The sequence below is a fragment of the Natator depressus genome, chromosome 20, assembly GCF_965152275.1.
Source record: "Natator depressus isolate rNatDep1 chromosome 20, rNatDep2.hap1, whole genome shotgun sequence".
Taxonomy (NCBI): Eukaryota; Metazoa; Chordata; order Testudines; family Cheloniidae; genus Natator; species Natator depressus.
Genome location: NC_134253.1, coordinates 26,388,013 through 26,413,811, shown reverse-complemented (window position 1 = coordinate 26,413,811; position 25,799 = coordinate 26,388,013). Strand labels below are relative to the sequence as shown.

General features: G+C 55.2%; 1 protein-coding gene and 1 long non-coding RNA gene across 2 annotated transcripts; one reads left to right on the top strand and one right to left on the bottom strand.

Moving 5' to 3' along the window:
• Positions 1 to 5,866: 5,866 nt before the first annotated feature.
• CDC37 (cell division cycle 37, HSP90 cochaperone) lies at positions 5,867 to 15,189 on the bottom strand. The gene is made up of 8 exons (XM_074935524.1): positions 14,999 to 15,189; positions 11,249 to 11,530; positions 10,985 to 11,090; positions 9,387 to 9,502; positions 8,646 to 8,768; positions 7,352 to 7,534; positions 6,720 to 6,791; positions 5,867 to 6,392 (listed from the first exon to the last, which is right to left on the bottom strand). The coding sequence occupies exons 1-8, from the start codon at positions 15,098 to 15,100 to the stop codon at positions 6,237 to 6,239; spliced, it is 1,140 nt and encodes a 379-aa protein (XP_074791625.1). The 5' UTR covers positions 15,101 to 15,189; the 3' UTR covers positions 5,867 to 6,236.
• A 543-nt stretch (positions 15,190 to 15,732) lies between these two features.
• Positions 15,733 to 22,096, top strand: LOC141975230 (uncharacterized). Its single transcript, XR_012635889.1, has 3 exons — positions 15,733 to 15,932; positions 18,416 to 18,534; positions 19,192 to 22,096. It is a non-coding gene; the product is annotated as an uncharacterized LOC141975230 (long non-coding RNA).
• The last annotated feature ends 3,703 nt before the right edge of the window (positions 22,097 to 25,799 follow it).

The following is a 25,799-nucleotide window of genomic DNA, read 5'->3' as shown; positions in this document are numbered from 1 at the left end:
AGCTCAGCTCAGCCCCGCTGTGAGGCCGCCTCCCATTGGGCCCATGAGCCGCCCGCTCCCATTGGCCGCTCCCACGTCCGGCCTTCCCATTGGCGGCGCCCGCCCCAGCGGCCCGGGCCGGGCGGGGCGGGAGCAACGGGCGCGCCCCGCCCACAAGAGGCGCGGGGCCGATGCTCATTGGCGGCCGCAGCCGGCCCCGCCCCCGGCCACAGCTGGAGGGGGCGGCGCCGCTGGATGGCCGCCGGGCGGGGCCCCTGGCGGGAGCGGGGCCCCGGGGGCCCTTTGCGCGGCGGGGGGGGCGGGCCGGGCCGGTGCCCCTTGCAATCCCCGCTCCGGTGAGCGCGGCGCACAGGGCCCGGGGCGCCCCGCTGCAGACTCATGCCCAGTCCCTTAGGAAAGGCCCCCCCCAGCACTTTACAAACCTCGGCGGTCAGCAAACCCATCCGCAGCGGGCAGTCCCGGGTCCCCATTTTACAGGCGGGAACACCGAGGCACGCAGCCATGAGATAAAACAGCGAGGAGACCTCGTGGCACCTTAGAGACGAACGCATTTATTGGGGCATAAGCTTTCGGGGGCTACAGCTCGCTGCATCGGGTGCACGGAGTGAAAAATACAGTGAGCAGCAGATATATTCTAGCACATGAAAAGATGGGCGTTGCCTTACCAGGTGGGGGGTCAGTGCTAATGAGCCAATTCCGTTAAGGTGGAAGTGGCCTAGTCTCCACAGTAGACAAGGGGCGAATTACTTCTGTAATGCTAACGAGGCCAATGCAATCAAGGTAGCCCATTTCCAACCGTTGACAAAAAGGTGTGAGTAGCAGCAGGGGGAAAATTACTTTTTGTAGTGACCCATCCACTCCCAGTCTTTATTCAGGCCTAATTTGATGGTGTCCAGTTTGCAAATTAATTCCAGTTCTGCAGTTTCTCGGAGAAAGTAGAAAGGAGTTTATACCCGGCCTGCCCCAGTCCGTTACCATATTGACAATAGAGAGACTATAGCAGTGCAAACGACCACTTGGGCCCACAGACCGAATGAGACAAGACACTTTGTTCTGACTCAGTGAGTTAGTGCAACCAGAGATCAGCTGTTAAGGTGCAGCTACCATTTCTAGGGTCAGGGTTTCAAGCACTGTAGATGGGTGGGAGCGCTTACGGAAAATCACTGGGAAAATACATGTTAGGTAAACTAAGCCAGCAGATGTTTCTAGTGAGCCCTGCTCTTAACCTACAGGGAGAGGAGTAGAGATTCTACAGCAGCCCCAGAGAGAGGGTCATGCACTGGATTATAGCTTCACCATTAAATTGCATCTGAAGAAGTGGGTTTTTTACCCACAAAGGCTTATGCCCAAATAAATCTGTTAGTCTTTAAGGTGCCGCCAGACTCCTTGTTGTTTTTGTGGATACAGACTAACACGACTCCCCCCTGATACTTGACATTAAGAGGTGGTGGATTTTATTAATTTGCCCACAATGAAGCTCTGCTGAGATGTGAATCCAACTATTATACACAGTAGCAGGAAAGTTCAGTCCGAGCAAGAGAAGCGTAAATGTCTCAGCTCTCAGAACTCCCACCGAGCTTCGGACGAAGGACATTATCTATTAGCAGCCACTCGTTCCTCAGATCTTGGCTGTCAGCAGCTCCACCTGCAGCTGGACTGTCCGACAGCAACTGCTCATGGTTCATCAGCAAGACCAGCAGAGGCCAAGTCTCAGCAGAGGCAGGATGTTAGAACCACGTGTATTGCAGTTTGGCTAAGACAGCAATGTTCTTTCTTTTCTCCCCGGCCTCCACGGTGTAGCAGTTGAATACAGGGTTATTCATCCCTTCCTGCACTGAAGGGGTGCATAATTTAAGCGATGGAGACCAAAGTAACTCGGACTTAAACCCCACCAACCCACATGCCCATCCTGGCCAGAGGGACAGTTCACTGACAGGCTGGAACAAGCAGCAAATAAATTCCTTTATGCTTTCTTCCATACCATCCCTCCTACGCAGGACGGGCTCTCGCAGAACGACCTCAGACTAGGTCATTGGCCTCCCTCACAGCCCTCCTTAAGAGCTGGCTTTTGTTTGTAGGCATGAAGACAAAAAAATAAATCAGTCTTGTGCTGGTGCGTTGAGAGCACTGCCTGTCATGCTGACCAGCAACGGCTCAGTGTTTCCTTGTACACCCCTCGCTATCCTCACCTGATGGCTCGTCTTATGCTGAGAGCATCCGCTTTTGGGGGAAAGGGCCCCCCCTTTGGTTCTGTGTTTGTACAGCAGGGTCCTGCTCCATGGGGGGGGGGGGGGAAGGGGGCCGCCCCTAGATACAATAATAGAAATAAGGAACAATAAGCTAGGCAGGTATATTGTAAAGGCTCAAGCCCACTAATTCAGGTTCATACGTTCATTCATGCTCTTCAGAACCACGTTCCCAATACAAAAAGACAGGCTAGAGTCGTGCCAAAGGCTGGATTAGAGGAGCAGATGTGTAGCTAAGCACTAGTGCTAGCAAGTGACAGAAGGGCCTCGGGCTCTGAAAGAGCCTCTGGGAGTTTTCACATTCCTGCCAGTTCAGTGATTCTTCCCCCATCTCCCAGAGACCAACTTCTCTTGAGTTTGGAATTGGGCCATGAATCATTCCAAACAGAGCAAAGGACTTTCACAGCCACCCACACATCCGCCCACCCTGCTGGCAAGGAGCTGCCTTCACTTTCACATCTAGAAAGAGGCCCCAGGGGCGGGGAGGGATGGAGGCCATTGGTATAGGAGAGGTTATAAAACCATGAGGAATATCATCAAGGGAAATGCTGAAAGGGGAGGCACTTGTGTGGAGAGCGAAGCCGTGATGAAAACTGAAAAGTAGGGCTTGAAGCTGCTTGTGACTCTCCGAAGCTGGCTAGGAGCCTGCTGTAGAGAATCATCATCTCTCAACACAGAGATGACACAGAACCAAGGTCTTGGCTCCGGCTCCCCTCAAACCCTGATGGAAAAATCACAAGAGGCCTTGAAGAGTAGGCAGCTGTCGTAGAGGGGAAAACTAAGGAAGAGAGTGGCTCCAGTTCCAGCTACACTAGAGACCACAGCCCCAGCTGAGAGCTGCCCGGACAGCTGCCCTCCGCCGGGATGATGCAAATAACAATGTACAGAACAAGGAGTGGGAGAGTGGAGGGGACAGTACTCAGTTGAGCGGGTCCAGCCATGGAACCAGGTTCCAGAGGGACTAGATGAATCCAGAATCTGACCGCCTGCTTGGAAACACAGCAAAACCTTCCTCTTCCTTATGATCAAGCTTTTCTGGCATCATCAGACAGATGTTCACATCCTTCTCCCCAGCTTCCATCCAAACAAGCCTGCTCCATGAAGAGCTTCCTAGAACTCACAGCCAGACTCTGGACTTGCCTATTGTGACTCTACATTTCATCAGAGATACTCAGAGACAAAAGGTGATGGACACTGAATGACACACAGCCCCCAGCCCAATGCTACATGCCTGAATGTCACACAGGCACTCCATCCACACCCCTCCCTGCCTGGACTGAGGCTGTCCCTGCTACTCCACCAGTCAGTCCCTCGCTTTACAACCCTTTGGTGGCTAGAGATTCAGTCCAATTCCTAACGGAGAGCTTCACTCTCCTATGCCAATGCCCCCGCTTATCAGCGGCATGTTGATGCCCAGGTTATACCTGTACTGGGCACAAGCAGAACTATCAACCTGGGCACTTTGCACCAGAACTAAATTCACTTCCGAGAGAGACGCAGTTTCATTGTCCTTATTGCCACACACACACTCACAAGTGCACACCCAGAGGCTGTGCTAGCCCACTGGGGGCCTAAGCAGCAATGTTTTTAGGGTCCCCCCCCTACACCTCACCCACCCCCTCTAAATTCCCATTCTATTATTTCCACAAACAAAAAAACCCCACACCAACATCTACTAAATACATGTTAAAAAGCCCAAATTAAATAAGATGAATGGTATTTCGGGGGTACTACTAAATTGGGGCCCCCAGCAATTGCTTAGTCTGCGTCCATCTAGGGCCACCACTGCACGTGCCTGTCAATGCCCTATCTGACCTGGCAGGCACAAAGGCAAGCTCTTGGTCTGCGTCATGCTGGCTGGGCCACCGTTCCGCTCACTCACCACTGCTGGATCCTCCAGCCAGAACCCCCCCAGGAGTGATGTGTGAAGGCAGATTTGGATCGTGTCTCCCAGACCGTGCTGGTGTGTCACTCTTCATGCCAAGGATCATGCTATCACCAAGCAGACCCCCACTCTGGCTCCAAGAAGGGCCTGAGAACTTTTTAAAAGCAGGTTTTCGGTCTCTGGGCACAGCCCTTGCCACGTGGCTCGCAGGGTGCTGATCCGTAGCACTGCATGGTTTCCACTCTCACACTGGGGCCGGTCACGCTTCCCACAGGGCCTTCATGCCGGGAAGTTAAGGCAGGGCAGAGAACATTGTATCTCCATTTTACAGATGGGGAAATGGAAGCAGAGAAGGGAAAAACACTTGCCCAGGGATCTGTCCCCACAGCTATTGCTAGTACCTACCTACCAGACCCAAGCCAGGGGACACACCACTTACCAAGCTGGTCACTTGTCCAGCATTTCGCTCAGAAATGTGTGTGCGCACCCCCAGATCCTTTATACATATATTTCCCCCTCAACCTTCCTCCCCCCACCCGCACTGCACTAGCTCTGGGTACACAACAGCAACTGCATTCCGTAGTACATGGAGTCCCAGCCAAAGCTAGGGAATCGGATAATAAATGCCTTTATTCAGTCAGTAGAGTTGTCTCCCTCCCTGACAGCTTCTGAAAATGCAGGAAATGAAGCATTCCAGCTAGAAGACCCAGGGTCCCCCCATCTGCAGCCCACCTCCTTGGGCAGTTAGTATCGGGGGAACCAGCAGAACCTGGGCCTAACACCCAAGCCCTTCCCACCCACTGGGAAGGCCTGGCCCAAGGCCAAGGAATTGCATAAGGAAGTTTTGGTGTGGAGTCAGCACAGCGTGATCTCAGCTGGACCAGAGTCAAACTGGCACTCCTAAGCCCATTGATATTCTACTGCCAACTCCCTGCTTTGCCACACCTGGGCACGGGATTTGCCTGTTAAAAATTCAGGTGAATTTTGCCTTGTGCCATTCTATCATGGCACTCCCTAGGGCTGCTCCCCCTTTGAATGCGGCAAAGCAGGCCGGTTACCCACTGCCCTTCTGAGTGCTGGGGCACTGAGCCACCTGCAGAAGAAACAAAGCTTGGCACTGGAGAAGTTCACAGCAGCACCAGAAATAACAGAGCCACTGGGCACAGCGTGGCCAAGCCCTGCTCTCATGGCTACCCAGGGAGCAGACAGACGCATGGGCTCAGCTGTGCGTCCCCATCAATGTAGGGTGTCACTTGGCGTAGGCTCCATGCCCTGTGCACTCCGCGGCCCTACGGGTGAAACCGTCACCCTCAGCACGGGACAGGGCTGGACAGAGACAGGCAGCTGGTAAGGAAAGTGAGAGACTGCTCACGCACAGTGCTGGTCAGCAGAGCTGGGCCAAAGCCTCGGGCACATTCACAGCACAGCCCGCTCCACCAGGCCCCGGAGCGCACACCGGGAGATGGTCCAGGTGGCACAGGAGCTACCCAAGGTGCAGGTTGGCTGGTGTGTTGGCCTGCAGGCCCTGCCAAGTGCCACGGCAGCCCATACAGTTTGTTTTGGCCACCAAGGGCTCCTGCAGACTATGGAAGGCCAATGCCTTCAGGCTGGCCTGCAACGTAACTCCCAGCACCTGGGACAACTTTTTAGGTCAATTTCTCTCTTTTCAGAAGCCACAACAAAAGCACAGCAGCTCCCACGACTCTGCCCCCAGCAAGTGTGTGCCACGCTCAGCTCCTTCAATCTCTTTATTCGTGTAATAGCCGTACTGGCTACCAACAGAAAAGATACAACGGCACATTTGTAACTCTGACCAGAGGGAGGCCTAGAACCTAAACGGCCATGCCAAGTCCCTAGAGTAACTGACTGGGACGGCCCCAGTGCGAATACAGGGGCTTCCGGCTGCTCCCCCAAGGCAGCCCAGGGCTTGGGGTTGGATACAAAGAGCCAGCAAGCAGCTCACACATTCACAAAGTGTCTACGTGTGTAAAGCATGTGTCATCCTGAGGGATAATTGGGTGAGAGAGGAAGGCGAGAGGGGGTAGGGTGGTGGCAGTGGGGGAGAGGTGAGGGGACAGTCTGCTTTACGCATTTCCAGCAGTAGTTCATGGGTTTCCTTTCTCCTCCTCGCTGCTCTCCTTCGTGACCTCCTCGTAGACAGCCTCCGCCTCCTCACCTCCCTTCTCCGCTCCCTCCGCCGTCTTGGCATTTGGCACCCAGAGCCCAGAATCGATGCAACGCTGCATGTGGTACTTGGCTTCCTGGAACGCAGAGCATGGGCGAAGGGATTTTAGCCCAGCACTCGCCCCACGGGTCTGCTTCCTCCCAGAGCTCCCAAAGCCCACCTCCATCCCCTGCCAGACACTGCATTGCAGCCTTCAGCCAAGGGCCCATTGCCACTTGGTTGGCTGGAGATCAGTGACTTGGGAAGAAGCCAATAGCTACGCAGGAAGATGCAATAATGTGCCTGGGAACGGACCCCAATTCACAGCAACAGAAAGCTGCTGGCTCTCCTCCCGTGCCTCAAGAGCTGGGCACTCTCGGCTTTCACCTAGGCCCCGTGTCCTCCCCACCCAAGGCATACTCACCACCGGCTCCATTTTGCTGATCGCATCCTGCAGCATCTGAACGTCTTTCGAATCGAAACACTTTTGCAGCTCCTGGGGGAGGAGAGGGCAGCACGGTGAGCTGGTCGGGACATGGCCCCTTCCACAGCCCCGTGCAATAGACAGCGCCCAGGAGCTCACGTCTTGTGCTCCCGCTCAGCCAGGAGACAAGGCCTAGGAAGGCAGCGGAGACTGTGCACTTGGCTCAGGCACCCGGAGGCACTCCGCAGTGACCCACCCATGCCCCGGGGCATGGAGGAATGCCACCTTGCCCACTTCCCTTGGAGGGTGGTGCAGTGGCCAGGACACTAGCCTGGGGGCTTGGAAGACCTGGGTTCACTTCCCTGCTCTGTCAGACTTGGGTAAGTCACAGTCTCCCTATGCCTCAGTGCCCCACCTGTAAAATGGGGATAGGGCTTTCTGACCTGGGGGGTGGGGGGAATAAACGCATCAGAGCATCTGAGCTGCTCAGAGAATGGGGCCAGATAAGTACTCTAGACTGGATAGGGAGTGGGAAGGAAACCCTTTTAAGTGGGAGCCAGGATGCGAGATCGACACCAGCTGCTCTTGCTTAGAGCGCAAGGCACCTGCTGCTCAGCGATCAGGCTACTCACAGCCGGGAGGGATTCGTACACCTCCACGGGATCCAGCCCGCCTGGGCCCAGTCGTTTCTGCCGCTCCTCCTCTTCATACTCTTTCATGGCTTTCTCGATGCGCACCTTGGCGCGGCCTCTCACCCGCTCCTTGAAGGCCTCCAGCTCGTCGGTGAACCCCTCCATGTACTGCTGATCGGCCGTCTGAAACGAGCAGGGAGAAGCAGGGTAGCAGAGTCAGAGGCCAGAATGTTAACGAAGGAGCCGTGATGGCACAGGATCCAGCCAGGCACGAGAGCCGTGGCCGAACCCAGATTACACACCCCCATGCTCAGGCTAGAATGTGCCAGTGTAGCCACGCCCCCATTCAATCAGGCTAATTGCAGGGCTGGGGGGAGGGGAAGTGCTGCCTATTAGCCCACGTGCTTCCTTCATTAAAAGCCACCTGCTGCAGGAGGACGGACGGCTCAGAAGCATTTGTGACAGACTGACTCTCTCCTCCTGCGGCGTCCCCACAACCCATTGCCGTGGGAGCAAGCACAGCGCCACAAATTCACAGGCAGGCGATGGCAGGGCACAAGCAACAGGTGGCAGGAAAAAGTCCAGCAAGTAGGAGGGATAAAACTTACAGTCCAATATGTTCTCCGAGCTTGGGGCCCTCTGGGCACAGAGCTCTCAGGAGGCAGCTCCCCAAGTGTCTTTCAGATGGCCCAGTAACAAAGGAGAAGGATCTTCAGCTTTAGCTATTAGCCACAGTGGTGACCCCAGCCACACCTCACACTACTGAGCCAGAGAGCTGGCCATGGGAAGCTGGGCAAAAGTCAGACTGTATTTAAACCTCACTCCTGAGTGGGCCTTGGGCCCCCTCTCTCCAGAGAGGGCAGACTGAGAACGAAGAAGGATGTCACCACGTGGTATCGGAATTGCCAGACTGGCTCAGATCTAAGGTCCACATAGCGCAGTAGCTTGTCTCTGACAGTGGCCAGAATCAGAAGCTGCAGAGGACAGTGCGAGAAACCACACAGGATGTAGACATGGGGTAATTTGCCTCATGAAGATCTCTTCTTAACTTCTAATAGAGGCTGTCTCAAACCCTGAAGCAGGTTTGCATCCTTAGCAGTAACTGTTCAAATTCGGGATATTCTGGGAATCCGTGTCTCCACTCCCTCTTGGAATCTTGCTAAATTCCTGACCTAACCAACACAGCACAGCAGGGAGTTCCACACTGTCCACCGCATTCCTCCTGACTTCAGGCCACCTGTGAGAGGAGGAAATGGGGAGAAAACAGCACAGCTGAAGGGGACTTGGAACTCACCTTGATTTTGGTGAAGAACTGTCTAAAACAAGCTCTGGGGTCCACCTTCAGGCTCTTGGCCAGCTCTAGGATGAACTGCATCACGATGGTCTGATGGGCGACCTGCTCCATCAGGGCGTGTTTCTAGGAGGCGGAAGAGAAAGGCACCTGTGGCTCTAAGGACTGTGCTGTGCGGTGCACTGCCAGCTGAGGGCATGCTCAAATTCTGACAGACCCCGAGACGCCAGCCACCGCAGCCTTGCCCCTCGTTACTCAGGGAGGCAGTGGAAGAAGACACTGGCTGGCAGACAGCCATGACAAGCGAGTCCGCTGCAGTCTGAGCCCTTGGCCCATTCCCTTCCAGACTCAGCTGCCAGGATTTCCCATATGTCAGCGCCATCTTTAAAGCAAACGGAGGAGGCCGTCTTTGAAGGAGACACTGGCTCCCCGGGGGGCAGCTGGTCACAAGACCACCAAGGCTGACTCAGGAAGAGAATGAGCAGCTAGTGGATCAACAGTACTGACAGAGGAAACTAATGCACGAGAGTGGCATGGAGCCACTCGGGTACACACTTTCCGGGTCTCATTCCCCCAGCACAGGCTCCCTATGCCATGAGGTGTCCACTAGGGAAGGGATTCTAATGGGAAAGAATTTGGCCCACCACAAATGTGAATGGGTCAGAACTCAGCAGGGCACCTGGGATTTATTCCTCGCTGCTATCAGCTGCAGTCACAACTCCTGGGGAAACACAGCAGCCTCACCTCTTCCACTTCCAGATCAATGCACCAGATGACCAGGTAATTGGCGGTCTCCTCACATACCAGATGCGGGTTATCAGATAGATACTTCTGGCTGTCGTCCCAGCGCCGCAGCATCCCTTCAAAGCAGGAGAGCCCCAGTTAACAGCAGACAGTCACTTTGCCACATGGTCAGAGAGAAGAGCCCACCCACAAAGCCGTTGCGGAGCCTGGACAGGGCTAGAGAGGATCAGCGGTACTTTAGGAGGCAGGATTCCGCCTGCTGGAGGGGAAAGATGGTGGTGTGGTCAGGGCACTCGCCTGTGATTGGGAGACCTGGGTTCAATTCCCTCTTCTGCTCCAGGTTGTGTGTGTGACCTTGGTCAAGTCACTTAGTATTAGGTATTTAGGTAAACAGCCCGGAGGATCTGGGCCTTTGTGCCTCAGCTCTCTATCTGTGCAGCTGAGCCAGTAGCACTAGGCTCCCTCATGAGAGGCTCTTTTGGTACCTGAGCACCTCACCATCTACAAGGTCAAGGGGCCACCTAAGTACCTAGGACAGATCAAACACGGGACAGTGGATTAACTTCTCCTCCTGGCTGCATTTCACAGGAACAGCCCAAATGAAGGCAGGGTGTGCTGTCTTTAGATGGGGTTGGTGGGACAGAAGCGTTGTGGAAATTTAACCGAAGAACACCCAGCTGAATTTACCAAGCGTATTTATTAGAGGCCTATGACTTTGGTATCCAAGCAGCAGGATTATGAAGGCAGAATCCAGTGCAGGATCCAATGATGTGGCAACATAGAGCTAACCTGCTGACTCGCCTGACCAATCAGACCAAGAGGGTCTCATAAGAAAAGACAGGCCTGTGGGAAGGCACTAGATTGGGACTCAAGAAATCTGGGGTAATTTCTTGGCTCCGCCAGACTCTCCATGTGACCCTGGCTAAGTCACTTCATCCCTTTGTACTTGAGATCCACCTCTGTAAAATGGGGATAACCCTTCCCTACCCCAGGACTGTGGGGTGGATAGATGCACTAGTAAGTGAGCAGCTCCAGAGTTCTGGTGAAGCGCACCTGAGAAAAGCTCCAATTCAGAATGATTGAAGTAGTGAAGAGTTAGGAGGAGGCAGAGAAGGTCCAGCGAAGTCGGGGGTGGGACTCAAGAGAAGAGCCATTCAGGAGAAAGCCTACATGCTACAGCTGGATGTTGGTTCGTACAGTCCTGCAGCAGGGCTTTGTAAGTGAAGTTAAGGATAAAAACAAGCCCCAGGAGTGGGCTCTGTTAGGAGACTTCTGGCTTATTGGTGCCTTTTACACATGGTTCTGAACGGAGGCAGGGACCCCCAGCTGAGAACACTCCGCTACCCCACACTGAACATGGGTCTCTCCAACTGCATGTTCTTTCCTTTCTAAGTCTACAGCACGGGAGAAGACCGGTATTGCGGACATGACCCAGGTAGCAGGGAATCCAACTATGTTGTGGTCACTTCCCTCACCCTGCTGGAAGAGTCTCTCACAGCCTCGTTAACCCAGAGCCCTTTTCTAAGTCAAGAGGGACTTCTGAAGCTTTCATCGCCTAGACTGCCAGGGAGCACTACACTTGCAGCTGGCTAACTTACCAAAGTGTTTGATCTGCTTCTCGTACTTCTCCACGAACGTCTTGTGTTTCTTCTCTTTTTGTTCCTCCGATTCGTCGTCCTCTTCAGGTTTGACGTTGAAAACACTCTGCAGAGAGACAGAGAGAAAGGAGGCTGGTTCATGGTGCTGCTGCATCGCCAGCTGTGGTTCCAGCACACCTACTCTGATGCCATGTTTGCAAGGCAGCTTCCCCAGCCAGAAACCCACGCAGCTCCTTCCCCTCACCAGGCACCCTTCAGACCAACCTTGCTGAAGCCGTCTTTGCTCAGGGTGTCCACGTTCCAAGGCATGTTCTTCTCCTTCTTCCTCAGCTCCTCGATCTTCTTTTCCCAGCTTTTCTCTTCTTTTCTCAGCTGCTGCGCTTCGGCCTGAAGTCTCTGCAGCTCCCCTTTCCCGCTCACCGCGTCTGCCACCTCCAGCTCCTTCATTTTCTTCTGGCACTCGGCTAGTTTCCGTTTGCATTCCCTGCACCCTTTATCCAGCTCTTCTTTCTCCTTCTGGAACTGCTCCATCCTCTCCACTCGGGCCTGCAGATATCAATTTACAGCTTTTTTTAAAGTACTCTTCATCACTTGCTCTTGGAATAGAAGAGCAAACTGATTCGCTGGCAAAGAGGAGAGTACAGACAGTCTGAGTAACATTGGGAACCCTCTCCTCGCCTCATGTACCACACACAGGAGATGATCGTTGGGCTGATTTGAACCCCGATAGGATCTAACAGAACAGTAATTGACATGCTGAATTACATTACACCAACAAGACAGTATTTTCTATGCCAGAGAAGGGTTAGCCTACCTGCACTATCACGCTTCCCAACTCATCGACTTTTCGCTTAATCCCAGTATCACCGAGTGTGTGGCTAATTTCTTGCCTCTGTAGAGAACTGAACCTTCAACCTCTCACTCATTGCAACTAGCCTGTAGGAGCCTTATGGTTTAATCAGACTTTTTAGCTGTCTCTTCTGTGCTGCACTGACATTCTCACACACACAGCTACCCTGTGCTGCTAAATAAGAGCTCAGTGCCACTTAGTAGTTAGAGTTTCCCGAGAGCTTGGCACATCTGCAGAGACTCCAATTATGCTCGACAGAGCACGCGATGCAGGAAATCAGTGTTAACCCAGAAGCAGGAGAATGAACGTTCCTCTCCTCTGCAGTATCAATTTGTACTAGCTGAAAATTAAGAGGTGGAAGAGACCTATTGATCCCCACGTCATCCACCCTCACAGGCCAGGGCAGGGCTGTTCACTACTGTACAATCTTTAGTCTAATCTAGGTGCAACTGCCTCAAGCAATGGAGTTTCTACCACCTCCCTTAGGCTGATAGTGTTGGAGATTCCCTTGACATTCAACTCAAATTTGCCCCCTGTTCTGTTTCAGTCTGTGTGTCCTAGCTATAGGCATCCTAATGCTGCCTTCCTTCCAGAGACCCAACAGTTAACTACTGAACACGTTTGCTGTGTTATGTTTTCAAGAGGGTTCTAAGAGCCTTAGGATTTTGTTTGCTGTTGATTGGACATGGCTCTTGCTGTGGCTGTTGGAGAACAATTTCTTCCCCCTCTGAGCCTGGAAAACAAAAGCTGAATTCCCATTTTCTTCTCCATGTGGAGAAAAACATTTATTTCTCCACATGGAGCAGAGATCCTTCCTGGGCATAACATGCTAGTCTGGAGGAAGAACACCCTAGCTGAGATACAGTTACTCACACTGCACATGCGCTCTCAAAGTACGGATGCACAACACTCAGGGAAGGAGGGTTTGAAAAAGATCACAGTTTATTTCTCCATTGTCTCCCAGTACTTAGTACTTACGTAGTGCTTTAGATTACCAAAACACTCCTCAATTAGCCACCAAAACTTCAGCTTCCCCCATCGCAGCTCCCTCTAAAAGGTATTATCCCCATTTTACAGATAGGGAAACTGAGGCAGGGGAAATGAAATGAGTTGCTCAGCACGAGTGAGTGGCAGAATCATTATTGGACCTCAGCATCGCATTCCCTTCTCAAATCCCTGGAATTCCCCAGGGAAGGAGAACAGGCAAAGTGCACTGCCAACATTCTAGGACCTTTGAGAGACCGGTCGATCTTGGTATCTATACTACATATGCAGCACAGGTGAAAAGCCCCCATCTTATCCAGAATAAAACTGGACTTTCCCCAGTGTTTGCCACTCAAACAAGATCAGAACTCCCTAAGCCAACAGGGTGGTTTCCCAGCCCCAATAAAAGGTGACTGACAGGTGATGCATTAGAAACTAAGCCTTTGCATTCACACACACTGCACCCAGAGCTCATTTATTCCCTAAAGAAGACAGGTAAGGCTGACTCAATGCCTCATCTGTTAAACTGGAACCAGTTACAAATACATGGGGACTTAGTAGAGTGTCTTACCACACCTGCCTGTCTGAGGCTTTAGTCTGTTGGCTAGTATCCACTACAGCACCTGCACACTGGTGTTACTGGTATCAGAGTCAGTTAAGGCCATGACATTGGTTTTCCTTTCTGTTGGCTCCCAAGTGCAGACTGGCTGTGGTGGAGAAAGTTACTGGGAGCCTGGGGAATGGATTTCTGCCCAGACAGCTTCCTGGGGTTTCACAAGAGAGCATATGGAGACAGTAAGCCCCAGGGTTTCCTCTTGGACTCGCAGTCAGGACTCCTGAGTTGTAGTCCAGACACTACTCCTGCTTTGCTGCACCATTGCAGGCGATTCCATTCCCTGATCTGTGCCTCCGTTTCTCTTTCTGTACTAAGGGAATATAAATCAGCCCTCCACTGGAGGATCACAGATCTCCTGATAAAACAAAATCATAGAAAGATCAGGCTGGAAGGGACCTTAAGAGGTCACCAAGTCCAGCCCCCTGCGCTGAGGCAAGACCAAGTAACCCTAGACCATCCCTAACTGGTGTTTGTCCATCTGTTCTTAAAACCCTCCAATGATGTGGAATCCACAAACTCTCTTGGGAAACCTGTTCCAGAGCTAGCAAGCTTTTCCTTGGGGCTGGGGCAGGGGGGCTGGCGGGGGGGGGGGCTATCGGGGAGGGGCTGGCAGGGGGGGGGGAGTGGGAATAGGTCAGTGCTCTCCTCTCTCAACAGTGCCACGGCAGAGGCCGGTCTCTGCAATGGGCTAAGCCCGGAGGGGGGGGGGGCACTTCCTTGGGGCCAAGTCCCAGCTGGGGCAGGGGCCCCGGGTTGGGAGCACAGTGGCTCTGGGGTGGGCGGGGGGTCTCGGCGCCGGGCGCGCTGGGGCAGGGGCTTGGGCTTTGGGGAGGGGCTGGCGGGGGGGGGGGGGGAAGAGGGGCAGGGGCTAGCCGGGGGGGAGGGGCTGGGACAGGGGATTTGGGGAGGGGCTGGCCGGGGGGGGGGGGGGGGAAGGGCTGGCCGGGGGCTGGGGCGGGCCGGGAGCACAGTGGCACTGGGGGGGGGGGATATCGGGGAGGGGGGCTGGGGCAGGGGCTTGGGCTTTGGGGAGGGGCTGGCGGGGGGGGGGGGAAGAGGGGCAGGGGCTAGCCGGGGGGGAGGGGCTGGGACAGGGGATTTGGGGAGGGGCTGGCCGGGGGGGGGGGGAGAAGGGCTGGCCGGGGGCTGGGGCGGGCCGGGAGCACAGTGGCACTGGGGGGGGGGAGATATCGGGGCGGGGGGCTGGGGCGGGCCGGGAGCACAGTGGCACTGGGGGGGGGGATATCGGGGAGGGGGGCTGGGGCGGGCCGGGAGCACAGTGGCACTGGGGGGGGGGATATCGGGGAGGGGAGCTGGGGCAGGGGCTGGGGCTTTGGGGAGGGGCTGGCCGGGGGGGAAGAGGGGCAGGGGCTAGCCGGGGGGGAGGGGCTGGGACAGGGGATTTGGGGAGGGGCTGGCCGGGGGCTGGGGCGGGCCGGGAGCACAGTGGCACTGGGGGGGGGATATCGGGGGGGCGGGGGCCGGGGCCGGGGCCGGGGCCGGGCGGGGGGGGGCGGGAACCCCGCCCGGGCCGGGTCTCTGCAGGGCCGGGCCCGGGCCGCACCTGGTGGCGCCAGCGGAAGAGGCTGGCCGTGTCGATGTTGGGGTGAGTCTCGTCCTCGTCGTCGGACACCTCGATGTGGTCCCAGACGCTGTAATCCACCATGGTGCCGCCCGGGCCGCGCCGGCCAGGCCCTTCTGGAAGCCTCCGCAGCCGCCGCGGCGCTTCCGCCCTCGCCCTGACTCACTTCCGGGGGGGGAAGGGCTTCGCCCGCGCCACTGCGCGTGCGCGGGCCGAAGCTGGGCGCGCCCACTCCCGAGCCGAATACGCATGCGCAGAAGAGGCTGGCTGCTCTCCGCAGGTGCTACTGCGCTACTGGCTGCTCTCCGCAGGTGCGGATTCCGCGGCCGCTCAGTGCGCATGCGTCCCCCCCTCCCGCGCCCCACATGGCGTAGACCTTAAAGGGCTACGCGCCGCAAATAGGGCCTGAGGGGTCAGGGGGCGGAAGGCTCCCGCCCAGCTGTGTGCACGGTGCAGGGAGGGGGGAGCCACCTCCCAAAGCCACAGACAGAGTGGGGGAGGGCCCCCCAGGGGATGATGGCACTTTGCTGGGGGTGCTGTGGCAGCCCCAGGACCCCCACGGAGAGCGGGGCGCCCGCCGTGCCAGGGCCTGCCCCCCACAGCGCGGCCCCCTGCCCCCCGCCCCGCCGGGCCTGCGCGCGCCAAGGCAGAGCCAGGCCCGGGAGCGGGCAGCATGCCCAACTGGGACGTCTCTGAAAAGGGGGGTGGTTGCATCGGCCCGCTGGGTTTCTTTGCCCCTGGCGGGGTCGCGTGTGCCAGCTTCTCCCCGCACCCGAGGGCTGGACCTTCGCCTTCGGAGAAAGTCTCCTGTAGTCTGAGAACGCCGGGAGCTGGAGCTTTGAGGAAAATCCCAAATATCGTGAGACCCTCGAGGAACATGCTGAGAATCGGCAGCACGATTCTCTCACCTCAGCAGGTGAGGTCTGGACCCTTGTTCTTGCAAAGCCCAAGTCGCCCGTTAGACCTCTGAGGTCAGCCCAGTCTGGCAATGGGTTCCCTGAGGACAGCAAAGCTGTGAACTTCGCTCCCACAGGGACAGCTCCCGTGTTTGTACCGAAGCTCCCTCAGAACTGCTGGGTGTGCGCTGTTCTGACCCAGCGTGCCTTTGAGCCAAGTTTCCCTTTGAGGCTTAACCTGCCACGTGGGGCTAAGTGGTGTATATAGGCAAAGCCTCGTTGTTTTAAGGGAGGATGCACCCATTTCTGTCGGCTGAGGATCTGGGCACCGGCGTGGCAGCTGGCAGCTGCACCCGATTCGCAGAGATATAAGGTTTGTCATCCCCCCTTGGGAACTGGAGCCAGATTTGGAATGGACTCTTGCCAGGAGCAGGATCAGTCCACTCTGCTACCCTACAGCAGGGGTTCTCAAAACTTTTTCTTTCTGAGCCCCTCCCTGTGCTATAAAAACTCCACAGCTCACTTGTGCCCCAAGAACTGTTTTTCTGCATATAAAAGCCAGGGCCTGCATTAGGGGGGTAACAAACAGGGCAATGGCCCAGGGCTGCACGCCACAGGAGCCCTGCGAAGCTAAGTTGCTCAGAATTCTGCTTCCGCCATGAGTGGTGCGGCTCAGAGCCCTGGGCTTCAGCCCCATGCCATGGGGCTTTGGCTTTCTGCTCTCGGCCCCAGCAAGTCTAGTGCTGGCCCTGCTTGGCGGACCCCTTGAAACCTGCTCGCGGCCCCTCAGAAGGTCCCCCCTGGTTGAGAACGACAGCGTGCTGCAATATGAACAGAGAACTGCACTTAACCCTGCAGCCACTGGGGGTCTCCCTGCCACGGAAGCAAATATTCTTGGCAGAATGGCCATCAGATCCCTTCCTAACCCTAGGGTGCAGGGTTGAGACATGGCCCACGGGGTATTCCTCAGTGTCCCTGGCACTCTGCAGTCTCCGGAGCTGGGAAGGGTGAGAATTGACTCCTTTACTCTCAAGAGGCAGAGGAGGCTTCCCAGTTTGCACCCCTGCAATCCCGTAAGGGGCATCCCATTGGAAAGCAATGAGGAAAAGCTGTGTCTGACCTCAAGCAGCATTGCGCTAGGTAGCAGCCTCCCTCCAAGTCAGGAATGGACAGCAATGACCAATGGACATGGGGGAGCAAACCCCAAATACAGCATGAAGCCCTCTCCTGGTGGGTTTATCCCACCTCTGGCAACGACCCAAGGGAGCTGGCTTTTCCTGACACGTTGTACAGCTTGTCATGTCACTGAAGTGAAGAGAGCTACCCAGCTCTGCAGTGAGGGCTCAGTTCCCAGTCTCCCTTACATGTCATGGGGCTATTTCCACCATGGTGCAGGATTTTTATACCCACTTTGCACAAGTGCGAATGACCGCACAAAGTGCAGGGAAATGGAGACCCTGGCATGCTGCCTCGGCCACTTGGCAGCACGTCCTGACTGATGACCCTGGACTAGAACCAGAGGAGAATATTTTCCTCCTGAGCATCTGGGATCCAAACACTGCTGTCCTTGCGCAAGCAAAAATACCTCTCATTTTCAGTGCAGGCTCTGGCCCCAGAGTCTCAGCCTCATGCTGCCTGTCTCCTTTCCTTATCCGCTCTCTTAACACCCCTGGTAACAACAATGCCAATCAAACACAGCATTGAACGCAGACAGCCTTGACTAAGCAACTCTGGGAAGAACTGTCACAACCTCATCAGCTCTGCTTGGAAGGAGCCACTGCTTGATATTCTAGCCTTCGGCTGGGTGTCGAGACTGTGCTCCATGCTTGACAGGGAGATGACTTCCTGAGCCAAGAATCTGCCTCCCAGGTGTCAGCACTTGTTGCAGGGATTGTGGGGGATGGATTGTGGCTGGGCTCAGCTGGTCTAATTGCAGTTAGGAAGGAGGGTTTATGGAGGATGGAATTTACTGGTGCTTTGGGGTTTTGAGAGTGTGGGAAGTCAAACATCTTCCGGCCCCCAAACTGTGTGGCCAATAAACAGATGCTGTATGCTGCTCCAGAGGTGGCTGCCTTTAAGTGGAGGGTAAAATGATCCTTGTGTGGCCTAGCAGACAGGGTGCTGGACTGGGCCAGAATAGCCCTGGCTTCTATTCCTGGCTCTGGTAATGGCCTGCTGGGTAACCTTGGACAAATCACTTCTTCCCTCTGTGCCTCAGTTTCCCCATCAGTAAAATGGGTATAATGACAGTGATCTGCTTGGTAATGCACTTTTGGAGCTATGTAAAAGCGAGGTATTATTGTTATGGACCCCCACCCCTCAGAGGGGTAACTAGTGCTCTGAGCATCTCCGCTGGAAGCTGCTAGAGAAGCTCAGGGTGGTGTTATCCTGCTGACTTTTTGCTTTGTTTTGGGTTTTTTACTTTACCCTTAAATCACTTACACCCTCTGCTTCAAAATCCCAGCACTGAGCCTGTGATGACACCTCTCTCCTTTCCCATCAGGGGCTGATCCCAGAGAGCCTCTTCTCCACTCTTCCAATTCATCTTATTGCCCTGGAGTGGCAGCGTCGCCCTCTGAGGCCCTGACCCCACAATGATTATGCATGTTACGTTAGAAGCAGGTGAGTAGCCCCTTTGAGCTCAGTGGGTCTGATTCTGAGGTACTCTGTACCTGGGGCAGGCATGGATGGGGTGGAGAAGATGGCTTTAAGCATCCCTGTGTGCGCCTTGTATTCCTGGGCCTCCATGGTCCCCGTGTAAGTTAGAGTGGCCGAAGGGCTGCTCTAGCACTCTGCCTCCCAGCAACCAGCGGAAACGGAGATGAGCCATAGTGCAGTGACCCTCCGCCTTCACCTCTGACCTTCCCTTACTCGGGGAGCAGGCAGGGTGTACTTGCAGAGCCTCTGTACTAGCTGGTGAGGCCCCTGCATGGGGGAGGATTCTTAAGGGGGTGCATTTCCCCCCACTTTAAGGCCCCTTTATGTAGCCGAACTGGCCTGAAGGAGCCAGAGTGTAAGGAGCCAGGTTTGACACACAGCAGCAATCCTATCTGTCCCAAGTCAAACAGATGCGTAAGTCTTTACCAGATTGGCGCCCAGGTGCGTGACCTCATCACTGTCTCCATGGCAACAAGATGTGATGTCATACATGCAGGGCTGTGCCCCCGTTTCCCACAAGTCTTGCCGCTAAACTGACAGCCGCCAATCTTTAAAGCGACGACTGCAGTTGGTTCCTGAGCACAGTCTCTCACCGGGCTTTCAATTCTTTCCCTCTTGCAGGGAGCAATGTGACCAGAGAGAAAGCGGCTCAGAGGAGACCAGACCACAGCTCTGGGATGACAAAAAAACAGAAACTTCATCTTGCTGCTGAGACGCCTTTAGAAACTATCCCTGGGAGGAGGGGGGGAAAGTTTTGTGCTCTGGTTATCTGCAAATAGTCTGTCATTTCTGAGGAGATGAGACACATGCACGCCAGGGCTGAGGAGGTGAGTAATCCCCACTATGACAGAGATGACAAGGAGCCTTCGCCACTCTTTTTTCTAGTTAGAAATGATCAGGCTAAACCCTCAGGATCAGGAGTTCGAACAAACAGCTATGCTCTGGGAGATAGCAGCTTGGGGTCTGAGCCTGGGTTTGCTCTCTAGCAAGCTTCCTAGAACCCTGCACGCCCTTGCACGGGGCTAGTTATTGCTAAGATTAGAGGCAGTGTGACCTAGAGGGTAGAGCGCTGAGACTTGGGAGACCTGGGTTCTATTCCTGGCTCTTACACTAGTAGCATTATGATAGAATCAGGATCCATTGTGCTAGGCGCTGTACAGACAGAACAAAAAGACAGTCCCTGCCCCAGAGAGCTTCCAGTCTACGTATAAGACAAGAGATGACAGATCGGTACAGACGGGGGAGTGCAATGAGTGAATGCTGGTCAGCATGGCGGGGAGTGGTCTCTGCATACCAGTAGCCGACTATTGCCAGGTTGGTTGTTTTGTTGCTGGATGACCTCGGAGCAAGTCACGTTCCCTGTCTGTGCCTCAGTTTCCCTAGCTGTCAAGTGGGGATAATGATATTTATCCCTTGATAGCCACAGACGAAAAGTGCTGGGTATTAACCCGGTTTAGTTAAAGTGCTGGAAGCCCTTGTGTGGGCCCCCTTTTTCTTGTGGTTTAAGACCTTGGGAACGTTCACCAGTTTAATTTCAACTGGATTTAGCTAAACTGCTGCAAATGTGCTGTGAGGTCACTCTTATTTCTGCATAAGAGCGGCTTAGCTTCAGTCCCCCATTAACTCCAACTACACCACAAAGAGCCACTTGTAAACTGGATTAAGAGTGTCTACTTGGCTGTTTCCCACCAGTTTAACTGAACTGACTCAGTTCTGGATGTAAACAAGTGGGATGGCAAAACAAATTCCTCCTGCTCTGCTCTGCTCTGCGACACGTCTGTACTGCTACTCAGATGGCAGGTGCGTGGCTGGGACAGTCCAGGGCTCCGAGTCCGAGTTATGCCCTGCATCATGTGCTATCATTTACACCAGAGCAGGATGGACCTGTTCTGATCTAGAAGTGTTTCCCACCATGCTGCCCTGGTGTAAGCGCAGAGCAGCTGAGAGTCAGGCCCCAGGTGGATCTGCAGGGGTCAGAACGGATAGGTTGCAATGCAGAAGCTCCGTGCTCAGAGGACACCTGCACTATCCCGAAGCCTGCTGCCCCACACTTAGGGGTTCAAGTCCATGCTGAGCTGGGGAGGGCAAGGCTGGCTTTACAACCCCTTTACTCTGGATTCTGGGCCGCTGTGGGGCAAAAATGGCTCCTGGCATAAGACAGAGCAAACAGGTGCCCATCAGTGGCACAGAGCAGAATCCGTGAAGCACCAGGTTATCCAGGCCTGCCCCCGATCTGCCCACAGCAGCCCCACGATGTTCTTGGGTGGTGGGATTCTCTCCAGTCCATTGTGTTGAGTTTACGTCCCATTTGCCCCTGCACACCCCCAGAGCAAGGGGCAGATTCTGTTTCACTGTTAACAAGAGATCTGATAAGTCGGGCTATTTTGCATTCCCCCTCCCATTAGTGCCATGAGCTATTCTTGGTCTGCGAAAACCTTCACTGAGCTCGCTGAGCGATGCCTCGGTCACAGGGCTCCTCGCCTCCGAGTGACCCACCCTGGCCCTCCCGTCACCTTGCTATTTGCAGAGTGCTGCGTTCTCGCCGGTTCACCTAAGGCTCTGTAAATGTCAGCCGGGCGAGCGAGGCACACCCGCTGATGGTAACAGCCAACAGGAGGGGTGTCGTTTCGAGCCCCGCAAAGATCTGCAGGTCGCGGACTTCACGCAAGTCGAGCACGTCTAGGCCTAGGCCTAGGCCTTGTGGGGAATAAGGAGGTGGCCGGGGAGCAGGCAGCGCCGCAAGCTGCTGAGGAGCTTGGTTAGCGCAACAGAAGGCCGAGCCTCCCGTGGAATTCTCTCCGCATGCAGCCGATGCTTATAAGGAAGGGGAAATGAGGGGAACGAGCGCAGTGCCCTGGTGGGGTGCAGTGGATGCAGAAGGGTTCGTGGGTAGGGCGCTGAACCAGGAGGCAGAAGGTGGTTTTAGTCCTTCCTCTGTCACTGCCGGGCTGGATGAGCTGGGGCAAGTCCCTCCTGCTCTCGGTGCTTCTGTTTAGCCGTAACTCACGGCTCCGGGTGACATGAGTCTGCAACAGCCTCCAGCTAGGGAGTCTGGCTCTTCAGCACAAGCTACAGAGACGTGTGTAGGTCTCTGGTCCTATCCCCAGTGCTCACCTAGATGGTGTCTGTCACAAAAGCTCTTTAGGGTAACGCTGTCTCTTGCTTTGTCTGTGCAGCGCCCGGCACAGTGCGGGAGCCAGTCTTGGTAGGGGTCTGTGCAGTGGGGACCTGGTAGGGGTCTGTGCAGCGCCCTGCACAGTGTGGGTCTTGGTCAGGGTCTGTCCAGTGCCCAGCCCAAGGTGGGTGTCAGTTGGGGGTCGTGCAGTGACAGGCGCAGTGGGGGCACTGTTCTAGGTTGGGGTCTGTGCAGCACCCAGCGCAGCGAGGGGCCCGTAGGGGTCTGCAGTGCCTGGTGCAGTGGGGCTGTCATCTCCGTTGCGGCCTCTAGGGGGTTACAGTAACTGATGTACTATTAAGCATCTGTTGTCGCTGTAAATTGTTCACGTGACAGCTAGCATGAAGAGGCAGGGGCTAGAGACGTGGTCATTTTCCCCAAGGCCTCCATAATGCTGCAGAGTAACCGCTTAATTGTATTATTGATCCAGGTTAAGCCTTAAGCTGTTTGTCAGAAGTACTCTCCCAGTAAAAGCAGCCTGGATTGTCTTGTTTCCTGATCAATTGCATGCTTCCCTCTGGGTCAGGGCCTGGCACAAACAGCCCTGGCTGCAGCTGTGTAGGACAGCAGCACCTGTGCGGGTGCGGTCTGGGGCACAGAGAGACTAAGTGACTTGCTCAGAGTCGCTCAGGGGAGTCAGTGGCAGAGCCAGAAATTGGACCCAGCTTTCCTGGGTCCCAAGTCATCAGCCCAGTCTTCCTAGTGCCGTGAAGTCATTCAAGCCCCCCAGTGAGCTGGAGCTGGGGTTGGTGGCGGGGCGGGCCTCTGGCTCAGTCACCAAAGCTGCAGCGCCTCGCTCACCACTTACCCCAGCTCTGAGTGGCGTGAACTCTGCGAGCTTTTTCATCTCCCTGGACTCATTTGAGGTTTCCTTGGCCGCTTAGCAACTCCTGCTTTGCTTCGCCCTCCCTCCCTGCTTATGAGCTTGCTCCTCCCCATGCTGAACTTACCTATGGTTCTGCCTGTGGGGCTTGGAATAGATTCCGTTCCAAGAGGGAAACAGAGTCACAGAGCATTGTGCGAGTGAGGAGACCCCAAACGCACAGCACCTTCCCTGTGAGTCGCCCGCCTAGGGCTGAGGATTGCCGGATGGGGAATGCCCTTTGGCTGAGCCTGGAGCCGGATAGAGAGCGGAGTCCTTAAAAAGGGGCCAGAAATGGCCCTCGGTTAATTGGAGCCTCCTGGTCAGCAAGGAGATGCAGGAAGGGCCCTGCTTCCAGCCCCCAGTACAGGGATGGATATGGGGCATTCCTGAAATACACTGCTTCGGGGGGGCGGGGCGGGGAGAGCATGGGAATCAGAGCAAGAGTTAGAGCAGCCCTGGGACTACTCTAACTGCCTCACGGGGGCACCACTGGTAGGGGGAGAGGGCTGCTGCTATTGAGGCAGCGTTATCCACCAAGCAGTGAGTCTGAGCTGGAGGCTGGGATAGCAGTTGAATTGCAGAAACGTCCTTCCCTCTGGGGTCTGCCAGGAAAATCCCAGAGACAGCTCACCAACGCCTCCAGCACGGGATTTGCAGGGCAGGCGGGAACCACTCTCTCCCCTCGGCCAATTTGCCTAATCTAATTGCCTTGTGGCTCATTAAGCCTCACGCTGCAATGAATTCCCTGCTGTGGAGCCATGGATTCCAGTCCCTGAGCTTAAAGGGTACAGACCGAGGGGGCCGACCTGCAGCTGTGTAAGCGTGCCCGAAGCTTGCACCGCCCCAGCCTGTATGAGATGAGCTGTGTTTGGAGTAAGCGATGGATAGCAGAGCCCGGTGACACTTTTTGGTTTGAAAATGGTTTGTTTCCCCCCAAACCAACCATTTTTATTTGTAACTTTTCCCATTTTTGATGAGAGAGCTGCTCAGACCTGAGCTACTTCTGTTTTGAGAAGTGAAGAAAAGATGGGGGTTGTTTGTTTTCCTTTTTCCAGTTATTACACCCTGGCCACCTTTTCCAGCAGGAAAACAGGGGGCAGGTGAAAAACAAACAACAGGGAAAAATCATTTTAACTTTTGTAAACTGAAAATTATCCGGATTTTTGGGGCTGGTTTTCTTTGGGAAAAAAATCAGGAACTTTTGAGTTGGGGTGAAAAATGCTGTCAGGGCGTTTAGGAAAGTCGGAGATGCTTCTTTTGAGTGGCAGTGACAGGCAATGAATACGAGCCAGGCGCCACGGCCACTCTGCATTTCCTGGCGGTTTCCCATTTTCTATGGGGAAAATTACCCGTGTCATGGCTGCCATAAGGGGTCAGCCCAACAGCCTCTCTGGCCTGGTATCTTGTCTTGACCGTGGTCAGTACCAGAGCTTCACAGGGAATATACAGAACAGGGCAATTTCGGAGAGCCCCACCCCTCTTCTTGGTGTCTGTCAGTCAGAGGTTTAGGATCACCCTAAGGGTGATGGGGCTACATCCCTGGCCAGCTTGGCTAATAGCCATTGGTGGACGTGCCCTCCAGGAGCTTATCTAGTTCTTTTTTTAACCCCATTATAGTTTTGGCCATTACATAGACTAGCAGGGTTGGAAGGGACCTCAGGAGGTATCTAGTCCAACCCCCTGCTCAAAGCAGGGCCAATCCCCAATTTTTGCCCCAGATCCCTAAATGGCCCCCTCAAGCATTGAACTCACAACCCTGGGTTTAACAGGCCAAACCACCGAGCTGTCCCTCCCCCCAGGTTAATTGTGCATTGTGTGAAAAAGTATTTCCTCTCGTTTGTATTGAACCCGTGGCCTATTTAATTGGGTGGCCGCTGGATTTTGTACTATGGGAAAGGGTCAATAAGACTTCACATTCTCCACGCCAGTCATGATTTTGGAGACCTCTATCACAGGGGTTCTCAACTTTTTCTTTCTGAGCCCCCCCCCCGCTATAAAAAAAAATCCACAGCCCACCTGTGCCACAACTAATTTTCTGTATACCAAAGCCAGGACTGGCATTAGGGGGTAGCAAGCCGGGCGATTGTCCTGGGACCCCCAGGCAGCTAAGTTGCTCAGACTTTGACTTCAGCCCCAGGTGGCGGGACTCAGGGCCCCAGGCTTCAGCCCCACGCGGTGGGATTTCAGCTTTTGGCCCTGGGCCCCAGTGAGTCTAATGCTTGGGGACCCCCTGAAGCCTGCTCATGGCCCCCCAGGGGGCCTCGGACCCTGGTTGAGAACCACTGATCTATCATATCCCCCCTTAATCTTTCTTTGTGCTAGGGTAGCAGGGTGGTCCTTGAGCCAGGTGTTTTCCACCCACAAGAGACAGAAGATCTTAGGAACAAATGAAATAGACAAAGTTGAGGAAGTTTGATAGTTCTCTGTTTTCAGATGGGGAAACTGAGGCAGGGGCCACTAAGTGTTTAGAGGAATTGTTTTGTTCTGGGCGGTTAGACTAACGGGCTTAGCACCAGGGGACTCTGGACATCTAATATCCCCTTCCTTTGGGGAAGATGGGGCAGGGGTCTTCCTCATTGAGTTGGCAGCTGTCACAGAGACTTACCTGTGTGTCTGACCTGTCTGTGCCTCCGTGAGGCTAGCTAAGGCAGGGAAAAGCTGCAGAGAGCAGCAGTACATCCCTGTGGGCAGGACACCGACCTGCAACTCGGCAGACCTGTCTCCTCGTCCTGCCTTGGCCACTGGCCAATCGAGCAACCTTGGGCAAGTCACTTCCCCACTCCCCTGCCTCTTTTTCCCCAGCAGTAAAGCGAGGGCAGTGATGCTGAGCTCCCCTGAGGGAAAGCGCTGTAGGAGAGCTCGGGACCATCCCTACTCCTGGGGCTAGTGAGGGCGCGCGGGGGGGCGAATGCGCCCCTTAATTCACCATTGCCCTGTGCTTGCACCCCTGCAAGGGCAGCGTGGGGCTTGGCCCCCACCTTGCCCTGAGGCGAAGGCGAGCTGGAGGAGCCATGGCCCCTTCCCCCCTGCAGCTGGTGGGATGGGAGAGTCGGGGGCCCCTTTTATCCCTGCCTTGCAGACTTGTCCCCACCGCACCCCCCGGCTGCTTGCGGGGCTGGAGGGGCCCGCCTGGCTGGGGGGTTCCTCCGCGGCGCCCTGCTGGGGGTCTGAGCCCCCGCGACCCCCGGC

What these genes read in the sequence shown, in the direction of transcription:
- CDC37 (XM_074935524.1), bottom strand. Translation starts at nt 15,100, where the DNA reads ATGGTGGATTACAGCGTCTGGGACCACATCGAGGTGTCCGACGACGAG. An exon ending in GCAAAGACGGCTTCAGCAAG is followed by an intron (nt 11,091 to 11,248) that starts GTTGGTCTGAAG and finishes GTCTCTCTGCAG; the next exon opens with AGTGTTTTCAACGTCAAACC. An exon ending in GAAGCAGATCAAACACTTTG is followed by an intron (nt 9,503 to 10,984) that starts GTAAGTTAGCCA and finishes CCTGCTTTGAAG; the next exon opens with GGATGCTGCGGCGCTGGGAC.